A 15020-nucleotide genomic window follows, 5' to 3' on the forward strand; every position below is an offset into this window, starting at 1 on the left:
AGCCTAATTTTTCCAACTGCCTTGGAAAAGTAACTAATTACCCATTCTGAAATGCTCAGCTTTACTTTAAAGTATTTTAGTTTTATGTTACTTTAATCACTAAAGAGCAGGTATCTCTGTATGTGTGCAGTGCACCCATACATTCTATGTATTTGCTTGGGGCAGGGATAGCTCAGTAGGTAAAGTGGTCGCCCCATGATCGGAAGGTCAGCGGTTCGAATCCACTTAACGGCTACCCTGAGGTACCCCTGAGCAAGGTACCGTCCCTACACACTGCTCCCCGGGCGCCTGCTTAGTGGGCTGCCCACTGCTTCACTGAGTGAATGGGTCAAATGCAGAGAAAAACAAGTAATTTCCCCATGGGGATCAATAAAGTATCCATTATTGTTATTATTATTATTAATCAGTCTTATCAACCTTAGCTAATACCTTAGTAGACCACACTCCAAATGTCCAAATGTGGTCACTCCTGCTGCCATTGACCATAAAGTTAAACTTAAAATCTCAAAAAGAGACTCAAACTAACAGGGAGGTCATTGTGTCTACAGCTATCTTTTACATTCAGCCTATGGTTAAGACTTACATAAACATTTGATGTTGTTTGATTGAGATTTCCTGTTGCAATGAATAAATCAAGTCACACATTTTCTGTCAGTGATGAGGTAGCACTTTAGTACTTGACTGAGCAGCATGTCATAAAGATTGCACTTTAAATCTTAAATATTGCTTGTATCAAGGCAGAAAGTACACATAGTTTTCTAAAAGCCAAGAGAATTAGTAAAATTGTGTCCAAGAGCATTGCTGAAGATTACCAGAAGATATCAATAGGTCTAAATGTTAAAGTCAATCGACGTGACAGGAGTAACACTAAAATATGTAATGTACCTTTAAGCTATAAGATACACACATAAAGTTAAATAAAACTTTATAGAAACATTTTTCTCATGAAAAGTTAATTTAAATAAGTTATCTTTAGGGTTCCTCGAAACATTGCCAGCTTTATCTCTGTAAGTAACCTTGTTAAGACCAAGATTGTCAGTGTATGCAAATAATTCATTAAAGTTCACACTGTTCCAGTTATTATCTCCAGACACAGCAAAAGCTAAATTTAATCTCAACTTGATCTAAAAGGCCAATAATCATTGTTTTCATATTTATCTAAATGGGATGGTCCCTTCTTTTGGGGGCCAGGATGGGTGATAAGCATTGTCACTTTAATCAAATCAGCCAAATCAGATCTTGTGGCTGAAACATTCTTGTAAATGGAATTTTATCTGTAGCTCGGGACCATTAGTGGCACTGAGTTCTGAGGCAGCCTAGAGGATGGTAATTAAGTCCACTCAGCCGTGACTAAACATTTTTGACATTTTTCCTAGTCTGGAATGAACTGTCAGTGTGCAGAGAGAGTAACCATCTTGTCACTTTGTGTTTGTATAAGAATAGCAGAAAGCTGGGTGCTGCGCTGCGAGTCCAGAGTTTCATATCCGACATTTTTCATTATCTGAAAAAAAGAGGGAATGAAATGCAGAAAAAGGGAAAAAAATTGCAGTGCCTTAAACATGGGTTTTTCTGTCTTTTCCCCTCTGTGTGTGCGTGTATGTGCACGTGTGCATGTCTGTATGCGAGCGTGCGTGTGTCTGTGTGCGAGACCGAGATAGAGTGAGAAGAAGAGACAGACTGTAACCCATTTCTAATTCTAACTTGCTTCATTTCAAAACAGTGCTGAGGGAGGAGCAGCCTAAAATACTGTATGTGTAAAAATTCTGAAAAATGTTTTGAGCTCAGTCAATGCAAAGAAAAGTAGGGCACATTTGACTTTGCTTTGCATCATGGTTTGCTGATGGATCAAAGCTGTCAGTATAGCCCAGTTTCTCATGGGTGCTTTTGTTAGATTTTCTCTGTATTCATTTGGACCTTCAAGGTGTAAGTTAGCCTGTGTACGTGTGTCCGTGTGTGTGTTTATGCGTGAGTACATTCATTAACTGAAACTAAGAAACTAAGGTCGATTTCAACAAAGTTACTGCATATTGTGGCACATTTTGCATCTCATTTCAGAAAGGTACCAGGGTGCTAATATGTTTCTCCTCTTGTGCTTGCAGATATAATGAGTTACAGTGGTATCGAAGACAAAATCCAGAGATAACAAGGTGACTTTGAACTTGCCTCTGAAGATATTCCACTGGCATCCTTAAGAAGAAGAAGAAGAAAACAAGCAATGCCTTAATAGCCAATACAAGCATTCCATCAACTTTGGTATGCTTGAGTAAATTGAATACCCCTGCTTTGCCTTTTGTTCTAGAAAATGCATCAAATTGATTGAAAGAAGCAATTACGGTTCCAGGGAGCAGTATTGATTTTATGAAAGTGTGCAATTACTTTAATTGGAATAACCGTGTCTCGATTAGATGTTTGTAGTAGACTATGTTCAAAAAAATGTCTGCATTGCATACAGTTGTTTTGATTTTGAGCAAATTCCATTTCCAGTGCAATCCAGCCTTTGTGCCTGATTAGCCTGGTTATTTTTACATATAAGCATTTTTCTTGGGATTCAAAAGACATTCAGTCAACACGAGTTCAATGGTAATGAAAGTCAGTGGGAACATAAGTGAAAATTCTTTTCATTGTCATATAAGTACAATACTGGATATGATTTTTTGCATCACAGCAGAAGCACACTGTGCTGTGAAAGTCCCGTATGAGCAAATGAGAGCTGTGTTTTATCCCTCGGTGTGTTGGTTGCCAGGTACGATAGCAATGCATCTTCTGTTCCAGCAATGCTAAGTTAGAAGCAGTAAAAAAGGGGGGAAATGAACAGTGAAGTCAAGCCTTAAATCTGGCTGCATACCATGTGACCTGACATGGAGCAACCAAATGAAAGAGAGAGACTGAGAGAAAGAGGGAAAAAAAGTGAAAGAGTGAGAGTGAGACAGAGAGAGAGAGAGAGAGAGAGGAGGGAGAGAGCAGAACCCCCATAAAACCATCACTGCTTTCAGTTCAAATAGGTCCTATCATCTCCATGACAACAGTCGTAATGGTAACATGGAAATATATTAATGTAAAACCATGGCAACGTTCTCCAATTGAATTAAGCAGCACCTGTGCACATTACAGAAGAAGATAAAAGACAAAAGGAGCCAGTTCCTGCTTGCCAAGCAGCTGTGGCTTTCAGACCTTAAAAACTCATCTACATTTCCTGAACACATTTGTTTTCCAATGTTTCTCTGCAGCAAATTACCGTAGCGTTGAGCAGTTTTTAAGGCTTTTCTGCCCTATTTGTGCAAACAGATGAGAAACTGGATAATTGTGTTTCTTTTTTTTTCTTTCTTTTTTTTTAAACCATAGAGTATAAGCCCAGCTCCTCTGCCAGAGTGCTGTAGCGGGATTAAGAGTATATGTTGTTTTGTTTTTTGTGGGAGGTTTTTCCACCATTAAATCACATAATGGTGGGGCAATCATTCGGATAGGTATAAGGGCACGGTGTTTGTGCACAAAGAGACATGTTAGACGCGCAAACTCGGTACACTGTGCTCCCTTTCATTGAAAGTGCTTGTGTTCTGCCATCTTTTCTGTGAGCTGAGCTAAAAAGAGAAAACATTATCTACATCACCATGCCATCAAATCTGATGGATTTTATCCCATCCCACCCCTCCACCCTACTCCCCCTCCCTCTTTCTTCTCCCTCCTCCTAGCCTCTCTGTTCACTGGTAATGGCAATGTAGCATTCTCTCACCCTTGAAAATATGAGTCTCTGTGTTTGTTTGTGTCTGCAAAAAAAGGAATAAAGAAGGGGTGAGGCTGGTGAGGATACACAGCCTAAGTGAAATTACTCTTAAAAGGATATTGTTGTTCCCTGAGTGTTGAACAGTGTGTTCAACAGCCATATTTTATTCATGCAAGCAGTCAAGTCCAGCAGAGAGACCCATACAGTACACGTACTTTGACTCAACTCTGTCTGTCTTTGGAAGAAAATCTTCATCCTGTTGCGAGGTAGCGTCGATAAAACTCTAATCTACAATCTCTCAAGGGATCCACCGACAAACTATGTTCTCCATTCTGCTTTCCAGTGTGCAACAATGCCGCTCCTACCAGGCTGACAGAGCTCCTTTCTGTCATTACTAAGTGTGTTTAGACATGATAAGGCACTCAGGCCTCCCTACAGGCACCTTCGCTACAATCGGTCAAAATTACATAACAGATTCTTTCAAATCACCCAGGTGTTTAATGCTGTCAAAAAGGTATGGCGGGGTTTAATAGCACATAAACACTGAGCAAGAATATAGTCCAGATTGGCTTGCTAGCCAACACAAAGCACACCATTGTGTGTCCACTGCAATAAAACCTTGGTTTGACTTAAAGCATTGTACAGTGACGCATAATTGCAATGAGGCATCAGAATGAGCAGTAACCTTTTCAGGAATTTAACCATTTTACCATTTTTTTCTGCATATTTTGTAATTACAGTCATTTCTCTCTACGTGAATCTTCTTGCAGAGTAGGAGTAAAATATTTTTGTCCCTTTAAAAAGGCTGACGCGAGAAGGCTTTGGGAACATAGCCTTGAACTGTGAGCTAAACTGACTAACTGTTTTGTGTGCTGGGTAGAATAATAATTTAAGCTTCTTTCATTCAAATTCCTGTCAAAATTTAGCTGTGGATTTAAAATGTTCCTTTGGACAAAATGTTTTGTCTATAAAAACAAACAAGGCCAATTTAGAGTAGTCAGTGTTTCATAGGGAAGAAATATGTTACCTACAAAATACAGGATTGCTATAAACTGCTATAGTACAAATAGCTTTGTAGTTAAATTTATGGACACTTGTATGATCGTTTTAATCACTAGGAACATTTTAACTCCTGCTAACAAAAACATATCCTGCTTGACGCTAAAGCAGTCCTCCCACTCTAGTGTTTTAAGTCTGCAAAGTTACAAAGACATACTGGGTGTACTAGTTTTTCCCAATTTAAAAGCTAAAACATAGAAGAAGAGCTTGTATAATGTAGGCTAAATAAGTGAAATACTTTCCAATTATCCAGTGAATAACAGGATCTCTTTTTGATTATTTGTAATATTTCCTGATCATCCAGTAAACAAACCAATATATTCTAATTGAAATTGTCACTTCTACCACTGTTTTTATTAAAAAGCGCTTTAGTTTGTAAAATGTTTTATACATAAAAAATAAATAAATAAATAAATACACGAAACAATATAAAAATCTGAAACTATTTCGACGTGTCCTTTAAATTTGTGATGTTTTTCTTATTTCAGAGCTTACAGGACCTGGATAAGGCCAGTGCAAGCATCATACTTCAACCCAGATAAAGATCAAGTATGCTTCATTTAATCAGTGGCTGGAACATGGAAACAAAAGAACTCCTTCACTACCGTGCATGATAGAGATTACCTAGAATCTGCATTAAAAATTTAGTTATTTATTGTTTTACTTACTTACTTACTTCTATAGAAATTTATGGTCGTTCCATATTATACATATACAGATCTAAATAAATTAGGGATACCAGTATCTGTTATATGAAATGAAATGATACAAATATAACATGTTAGCACACTCTGTGTAAATTAAAAAAAAATGCACTGACTGAAAAATAAAATGTGTTTATCAGTTATTATTTCTGCATGAAAAGATGCATGAATCCAAATTAGCCTATTTTTTTCTTTCTTTTTTTTCCTCCCACTTGATAAAAACATATGTAATTTGAGCACTCAAAAAGAGTCCTAATTGCTCATCTGAAAGGGACCATGATTGGATGCTTGAATTTCTTTATATAGAAATGACTCATAATATCTCCGCCTGAACGACAAACAATTTTCGATGTCAAATGATGCCGTGTGCCACGTTGATTAGGAGTAAGAATAGGTCCTGTTTCCCTGCGTGTGCACAAAACATGCACTCGCTCATATGTATCAGATAAGATATGTCCATAAAAATAAAAATCTTGATCGAATGTCGCCGACTTGCTGTGATCGCGCATACTAAACACAGGCAATCAAAATAACGCACTCTTTGTTTTTATTCAGACATTGTTGGCCCTTTTTAATGATGTGAAAGAACAGTGACGTAAGCTCCTGCAGACTTACAGTATGTTCTTACCCAGAATGAGAGCTGAAATGCTATAGGCAATTAAAAGACTCTTAAATTTCCTTGAAATTAAGTGCTAAATGAAACGTGGTCAGACTGACAAGTCTGCTCTCTTTCTCACTGAGCTTCTCTGTCTTCCTGCAGCCATTCATGCAGAGGGGGAAAAGGTATACATGTCTCTTTTACCAAATCAAGAGTCAATGCATGTAAGCCCTGTGGTGATTTTCCTTAATTATGCTTCAGGCTGATTTGCAAGGTGGATGACACAATGAGGACATGATGTCAGTCAAGTAATATCTCAGCATTTTCCTCGCTGCTAGTTCAGATTTACAGGCACTGTGTCTGTTATTGAGTGAGCATTTTCCTTGTATGAAGTAAGTCAGGAAAAACCACACATGGACTTAATCTTTTAGTGGTTCAGATTTTAAAGGCTTAAAGTCCAGCAACAGACTGTGGGAGCTGACCTCTGGGGAAACTAGGTCATGACCTCCTTGTCTGCAGAGCTGCACTGTGGACAATATACCACCACCTCTAATCTCTTCTGTTTCATAATGCATGGTTAAAGTTATATTCGCGACAGATGGAAAATTACCCATCATTCTTTTGTAAATGAATTATTAACATCTTACTTTATCTAATGTTTGTGAACTTAGATCAGGTTGTTGACACACTGCTGGTTCCCATGCCCTACTATAATAATCCAGGTTGGTGCAACCTGACAAAAGGGGTCAAAGGTCAGCACTCCTGGACAAACTGTTTCCCCTTAGGTTTTCCTCAGGTGACAGAGTTACAAATAATAGTTAAACTCACGGCACCAGGGAAAGTAATTGTTTATATTCCTACTCCTTTCTTTTAAAAGAAGAGTAATGACACGGGTCCATTAACAATTTATGAAATGATTCTCAGTAAACTAACAACCTTTTGAATGTATCCCTTAGCCCTGAGATGAATTTAACTGGACGTGCCCTGAAGGCATTCATGAATTTGCTGTTATTTATTATGGAGTGATGGCAAGGCAGGTATGGGAGTAGGTAATGTGTTCTTTGGAAGAAGCTGTATATACTGTAAGGTTTATTTAATGCTCATAAATGACAGAATAATCCTTCCTGGTTAATGTAGGGGAAGGTTTTTTTTAATATTGTTTGTGTCAATAACATGGATACATATCTTAACAAATCTACCATTAGGTACGTAGTTTTCATGAACAGAACTAACTAGTACAAGTAAAGCATGCACTACTCTGGGTTTGTCATATATACACAAGTTCATATGAAACCAAAACCAGAACAATCTTTCCTACACAAAATGGCATGTAGGTCATTCCTTGTTATTTCAGTTTCCTTATATCTAAATGATTTAAAAAAAAAAATCCAACAACCTCAAATTAACTTTTTTAAAAGAAAAAGAAAAAAAAATAAGAAATTAGAAGTCATGCTCTCATGTGGTATAATTCATTCAGCTGCATGCAAATGAATGTTTATTTCTAATCTTATTACATAAAAGAATTATAATAATTTAAATTCCCCTGAAAAATACATGTAGTCAGACGGGCAAAGTGCTAATGTGCTGCTTTATTTAAAATAAGGTGAGGGGCTACCTGCTAAGAAACGTGTGAGTTTATATCATGTAAATTTGTTTTAGATTCAATGCAAAATAATCACTGGAAAAAATTTTTTAAACACACTTCTTTTAGATCACCTACATTTACCCCCACACAGCTTTCTGTGTGACAAAAACATTGTGCAATTTCCTTCTTTTGTGTGTCGCTTTATGTAGCAGTTATAAGCAAGTCAATGTAAAAAATAAACTAATAAGGATAAAAAATGAGATAATTCAATAATACTAAAAAGCTGGTTAAGAATCAGAATGTAATAAGTAACAACAGATAGATTACTTGGTTTGCTAACACAATGAGGCTGAAGAGGTGAAAAAACACACACTGTATAACCATTACCATAACTTTTTGTGCCTTTTATTCCAGCTTTACCTCTGACTTACTACCTAACTACTATACTGCCTGCTCCTTTATATATTATTTTCTTGTTAGTGCATATCGCAACTATTGTCCTCTTTGCCACGTTTTGTTGCACTCTGCAGTGTGCTAAGAGTTTTGTAACTGAAATTCATCAGCAGCTGTGTATGCATGATTGTTGACAGAGAGGCTAGATTGCCAAATTCCAGATAAATTGCATATTGTTCGACTCTGTGACTTTGTTTATGAATTCTAGTTTTAATTAGTAGAGGCTATCACTGACACGTGTAGCTTCACTTTACTGTATGTTTTACACTAATTTTGAAACTCCTTTAACAATGCATGAACCCGCTTAGATGTTTAAAATGGATATGATACTTTCGAAACTGTGAAAAGTCTGATGCAGAAGGGGGGAGGGAGGGTATTCAGCAACTGCTCAAAGTGAGAACAAAGAGAACAATTTCAAATTTGAAGTTATCTTGTCCCAAGTTGAAATCTTGTCACAGTCTCCTTGAGAATAAACTGATATTGAGCATAGCTACATATTGAGTCCTAGCCACTATAAATATTACACAGGTTCACTTTCCCCTGCCCAAGCTGGGTCTGAACAGTTCTTTCAGTAAAGAAGTAGCTCAGAAAGGTGTAACACAGCTAAAGAGTGACTTTGCAAAGACACTGTTCTTTTTCATAACGGCAACTTTGTAAGTCATATTTTAATGACTTCAAGTGTTGGAGGCTTGCCTGAATATTTTCTACAGTAACTTGGAAACAGGTTTTCAGCATCCACATTTTTTGGCTATTTAGCTGTCCAAGGTCACTGAAATATCACACGCTGAATCTGTTTTGAGATGATTTTCAGTTTAAATTAGCACGGTCCTCAGCAGTTCTTTTGTTGTTCCACGCTTTACCCAAATCAGGCATCATTTCTGCAGAATGAACCGAAAGCCAAATTATCTTATCTACCTTTCATCTTCCAAATTTTTTCATCTGCATCACATTTTATTTGAGATTAAAGTAGGGTTGTGTCTTTGTGCAGCACTAATTGCCATAGAGCTTCGGTAATTAAAGGACAATAAAGCCTTAGTAGTAATTAGTTTCTCTTGTTTGGTTGCTAGCCCATCAATTGTGCTTCAATAATACTGATCATTAGCATGCGCCTGGGCAGTGAGGGATGCTGGGAAAGGAGCCCTGCACACACAGCACTCCACATTCCATTCCCATGAAGCCATGGCACAGAGCCATGTGGTTAACCCTTTGTGTGCCGGGCCGTGGCAGGACGTGCCTACCAGTGTAGGGCCCTCACTGTTAAATAAAGAGGTTGCACTGCAGCATAATAGACCTGCTGGAATAATGACCGGCTTTTTGAATTTCAGAAGGTTGGGAACATAAGAACTGCAGCAGTGGGCAGATGCTGCTGTCACGGTTTGTGTGAAAACAATTACACCCTTCCTCTGTGTTACATGCGCCCTTATTCACATGCAGGTTCACCTAATGAAAGCCTGTCTGCAGCACTATAAAGACTGATAAAGAGTCCAGATTATCACTGTTTTAATGCAGATGCATCCCAAAAAGGATCAAATTAGGTATCTTTAAAGTGAACAGCAAAACAAGAGGACTGAAGAACATTTCTGTGCAGGCACGGTGTATGGATTGTGCTGTAAACTGTGGCATAGTAATAACGCCAGGCAGCAGAAAATGTGCTCTGTTCTGTACTTTGCCTTGACATGATTGAAAGACAATGGTCCCATGGATAGGCCATTTCAACATCAAATGTGCATGCACATCACAGGGCAAGGGTGTGCTATCCATCACATTCAGTGAGCTGTCAGATACAGCTCTCACAAGCCTAGCTAGTCTCCATACACATTTGCAACTGTGTGGCAATACAAGATTAAACCTCCTTGTACTTATTCCACTCTCAGCACTCCATATCTTATACACCTACAAGGCAGCATCTTTGTATTGCATTGTTGTCTACTTTTTAATGTTTCTGGGTATATTTTTGCAAAACACTATATAGACCCTACATAGATAAACATTTTAATCCCTGTTTCAACACCGAAAACTGTATAAAACTTTAATAAAAAACGAATACAGTAAATCAGAAGATGGGCATACATGTACATTCGTACTGCTTTGGAGGGTGATGGGTCTTTATATAGGCTATAATGGAGGCTATAATGGAGTGATATATATATTGTAAAGCTCAAGGAGCTTTACAATGTCTAAAGCAGATGAAAAATGAAAATACACAAAAAACATGATCGAACTACAGAAAGACTGTGCAATCTCCTCCCTTCCGCCTTGGCACAATAACCCAAATGGAAGCCTTTATGAAGCTCTGATGGAAGCAGAGTGCGCTTTATAATGCACGTTCGTGCACACTACTACATTTCCAGCTAATCAGAAGCGCGCAGTTGCAGAAAGGAGAGCGGTTGCCAAGGCAGCCACCAATCTCCCCTCCCCCTTCTCCCTCCGTTCCTCTTTCCCGTTTATTATCGGCAGAGGTCGCATGGCAGAGGGAAGTCCAACCACTTCTGTACTGGAACCAATGCAAGAATATGCACCTCCATAACAAAGCCTGTATGGAGTCCTGAGAGCGGCGGGACAGGACAGGCTGCAGGTTTGCGGGCTGCTGTTCAGCTTTTAGAAATACCCAGTAAGACAGGATCTAAGTTGGATGTTTGCATTGTTTTGCCAGCACGTGTGTTATCTGTGAATTTGTACTCTCGCTTTTGAGTGAGTGACTGACTGAGTGAGTGAGTGAGTGTTTCGCATCCCGGTGCGGGGCTCTGAGGAGGATTGCGCATCACTTAGAGTTGGTGCCGAAGTTCGGCCGCGAACGGATAGGAGGGAAGAGTGCGCCGAGTAAAACTCCCTCACTTCTTTTCGTCTCTCCCGCTTTGGCGCTGTGTTTGCCAGGACAATAGTACGTCAAAGACGCTGAAAGTGATTTCATGCCTTCAGTCTCGCACAGTCTGAGATGGACGTGAGATTTTATCCTGCGCCCCCGGCAAATGTGGGTTCATGCTCCCTACCGACTGATCCAAGTTGCCTGAGCTCGTTGGACTATTATCACACGAACAAGGTAAATAACTATTTGTGTAGTCTCGTGCACTGAAACGATGTCTCACCTGTCTGTCTGCACGTTCACGCAATAAAAATGCGTGTTTTGGAGGCGTTTTATACAGAGGCGCCCACTTGCTCCGAACGCACCTGGGTCAGGGTGCACTGGTTTTAATCTAGTGCGGAGCAAGACTGTCACAATTTATATTACTTACTTTAGAGTTAAACTTGTAATCTTTTCTGTTTTCGTGTTTTTTTTTTATGTGCGGCACAACTTTTCTTTTTTCTTTTGCAAGCATGTTTATTGTGTTGTTTTCTCGGTGAAACTGCAGTTGAATTTTGCGCAAAGCTAACATTAAGTGTCCCACCCGATGTGGAATACCAGGGACTGTATAGAATCCATACTGCCCCGCTCTGCTCTCTGAATCCAACATTATCTTCCCTCTCAATGATTTCTTATGGCTTACATGGTTTTTCCGCTGGGAGTTCCGCGATTAAATGGATCCGTGCCAGTAATGTACCGTTAATTACTTTGCAACGAGAAACCACAGTCTGGCTTGTACAAGTATCCCTCTTCTCTCCTTCAGTTTTGACACCCGCGCCTTTAGCCTTGTGAACTGCACTGACCCGAGTGAGGGAGCAGGTGGCATTTAAAACAACATTATGAATATTTTGCTGTTTGACATTTTCCAAAACTACGAAGCAGAGAAATAAATCAGCCCATGAAAGAAAGACTTAGCAGTGTAAAAACAACAACAAAAAAAGACTAAACAAAAAAACAAACAAATCCAGAAGCTGGAAAAACACTAGAACTCCAAATGTATTCAACTGAAAAGCTGCCATGAGAGATAAAAACACCACAAAGGAAGAAGAGATTACAGGTGACGTACTAATAAGTACCGCAAAGTGAACGTATGGCCCGTGGAAGTACTAGCAAAACAATTTTTAAACTGCCTAATTTACAGCTTCCGCTAGTGTTAACAGCATCTCAGCCATCTGCAATCACTGAATAAGAGTTTGTTGTTTTCACTCACCGTGCTTGGAATATTACAAATCACCAGGCTCAGGATGCTGACCTGCTGCTGTATACTTCTTATAAGGCAACGGTGCTTTGGAGCTCTTTGGCTTTCTCAAATAAAACACGGCTTTCAGGTATGACAATGAGGGAAATCATGCAAAAGACAGTTGGGGATGTTTTACTTTCACTGTGTGGGCAATGGAAAATCTTTGTAACTGACAGGGACATTCCAGTAATCAAGTGTAGATACATAGATACAAAAAATAAACAAAAAACAGCACAACAGTAATCTTTGTTAAGGTTTGATCACACAACGCCCAAGTGTCAAAGACAGATAAAGCGAACTGGACTTGGTTTTTATAAGCGCCTCCCATTTGATCACAAATAAGGTCCATATAAAGCTTTTATCGATACACCTGTGACACAAAAATGGGCCCATATAACTGTCTCCTCTGCACAGGCTATCTTTTTTTGTAGGTCAAATGAATTGAGATCATCCACCATGCGGATAATCCTAAGAATATGCTGATATCCAGTCACTGCATGAATCTCGGAAACAAAGCCAGTTGATATTAAACGATATAAAGAGCTTTCGCAGAGGAGAAACCAACTATTGTCACTTAGACATAAAGTGTGGTGGCCCTCGAAAATACAAGTGTTCATTTGAATTATTGAAATCCCCCTCACTGCCTTTACTTGGGTTTCTTTCCACCAGGGGAGGAATAATTTGTTATCATCACATGTGTAACACTAACTACCTTCACTAGCAATGCAAATGAGGCAGGCCCCAGCAGGGATCATTTGGTGTCCTGTTGACACAGTGCACAAGGTCAAGTTCCTTTCCTCAAGCACTTGTCAAAGCGACTGCGGCATAAAACAGACATCAGATTTGTTGTGTAGGTACTTTATCTACAGATCACATCGCCTGCTGCTAACCATCTCTGACAAAATTGGTTGGCCAGTTTCAAATCCCATCCCGTGTCTCTTTCTTAAGCTACGCACAGAGCCAAAAAAAAAGGCTAATCATAGCATTGAGGTCAATTGTTTTGAAGGGCTTACTTTGCATATTCACGTGGGTATTTTGGTTTGTAGTTGAATTTGTTGGTGGATTTGTTGGCTTTCAGTTTAGCTCAAATATATTCAGTTGGGATTATTATTATTGGAAAAGATTCAAAATAATTTGAATAAAAAGAAACACCAGATGCGATTTAGCATTATTTTTCTATGGCTGCTTTTTTTCCCTTTTTTTTTTTAAAAGCAATTTACAGTCTGAGAAAACATTTCTCCTTTTATCGCTGTGAAATTAATGGTGTTAATCTGAGTCACGCACGAGTTTAATTGGATAAAATGAGCATGTGTTTGTATTTTAGCTGTTTATTTGCAAACCTCTTTTTTTGTGTGCTGCTGTTGCTGCTGACTCAATTTGGATACTGTGTGCGGACACGAGCTGAGTTTAACTTTCTGTGACTTCCAGGGCACACGTGCTCCTGTCATGCTTTCGACCTTTGTGATGTTGCTCATTTGGAGCCGTCGTTGGTTTCATTCATGTTTCAGTGCATGTTCTAGGTCAGGTGTTTCTTAGTCTTTCTGTAACATCTTCCAATATGACAGTGCATAAATCACTTCTGTTAAATTGGCAGTGTTGTCCGCATTTTGCAGGTAGGAAAAGTTTTCCAAGGTTTTGGAGCAGTTATCTTTAGTTATCCATTAAAAAACATGAATCATCTGCTAACCAAATCAGTTTGTGGTAAGGCTGTGTTTACTGATCCATTGTTCAGTGGAAAAAAACAGAGGGTATAAAAGCAAAAAAAAATGCACCGAGAAGGTACTTTAAGTGCAGATTGAGGTGATTCACAAAGGTCTATAAATAACCTTGAAGATATCTAGCTCAGTACTTTCAATACTCCCTTTATTTCACTGTGAGAGTCTGTGTTATTACTGGGGTGAACTCCCACAGCCAGGGAGAAATCACACAAAATAATACCATTACAAAAGCTTTGTGCTCTGATGGTGATATGAAACTGTACCGTGTTTTTAATGCTGTCAGCTTCCTGACAGACTGCAAGGCACAGACATTACTCATATATGCTGTGCACAAATTTGCAGTGTAGTAAGCACCGAAAGTAAACAGATACATCTTGTCGTATACAACATGTCCAACTGTAATTGTACTGCGGCTATTCGTTTGTCCAGCACTTTTGGTTTGCTCTGTGAAATGGGAACACAGTGTCTGCTCCTTTATTTGAATACCTTAATCAAACATTGCTGACTGCTGCTGCTTCTGCTGCCGCTGCTGCTGCTGTAGCTGGAGTGAGGTGCTGCCTACAATATAGCAATAGAGTGCAGAGATAGTAAGGCCTGTGTTTATACACTCAGGCCCCACCCAGCTCATATATCCTCCCAACAACTGATATCTGGTTAGATAGAGCAGAACTGAAGAGCAGGCTTTGTTAGTTGGTGGTCTCCCCTGCCTCAGATAAGCTGGGGAATGATGCGCTCCATTTGAATGCCTTATCTCAGTTTTATTTTTTATTATAGGACTACCTTGTCTGTGCTGTGCAAAGGTTTGATTACTTTGCATTAACATAGTCAGCGAGCTTCCATCAACTGATCATCCTCAACTGAAACAAGCTCTTGAATAAACACTGTTCATGAATTTACGGTTCATTTTGCCTCAATCTACTAGGGGCTATTTTTAATAACTTAAGTACTTAAAGATGGCTGACAAATTAGCCAGTGCCTGTAATGCTGGCTGTAGTGCCTGCTCATGTTGAGCAGTGTTTTCACTGTTGTAATAAACTCTGTGGTATGTGACAGAGAGGCAGAAAGGGAGAATCAAAGGATGAGCATGAGTCAAATGGGTT

General features: G+C 39.1%; 1 protein-coding gene across 4 annotated transcripts in view; it reads left to right on the plus strand.

Annotated features, from left to right (window-relative positions):
* The first annotated feature begins 10653 nt into the window (after window positions 1–10653).
* The window catches only part of LOC146610434 (TOX high mobility group box family member 2-like), an 85695-nt gene continuing 81328 nt past the window's right edge, over window positions 10654–15020 (plus strand). For all 4 annotated transcript variants that reach the window (XM_085344368.1, XM_085344369.1, XM_085344366.1 and 1 more), the window contains exon 1: window positions 10654–11160. In XM_085344368.1, coding sequence (XP_085200494.1) covers window positions 11056–11160 — 105 coding nt within the window. In that variant the 5' untranslated portion in view covers window positions 10654–11055. The remainder of the gene's footprint in view (window positions 11161–15020) is intronic.

Source organism: Diplotaxodon limnothrissa, linkage group LG20 (genome assembly GCF_057381915.1).
Source record: "Diplotaxodon limnothrissa isolate DT_005_m linkage group LG20, D_limnothrissa_male_GT1.1, whole genome shotgun sequence".
Taxonomy (NCBI): domain Eukaryota; kingdom Metazoa; phylum Chordata; class Actinopteri; order Cichliformes; family Cichlidae; genus Diplotaxodon; species Diplotaxodon limnothrissa.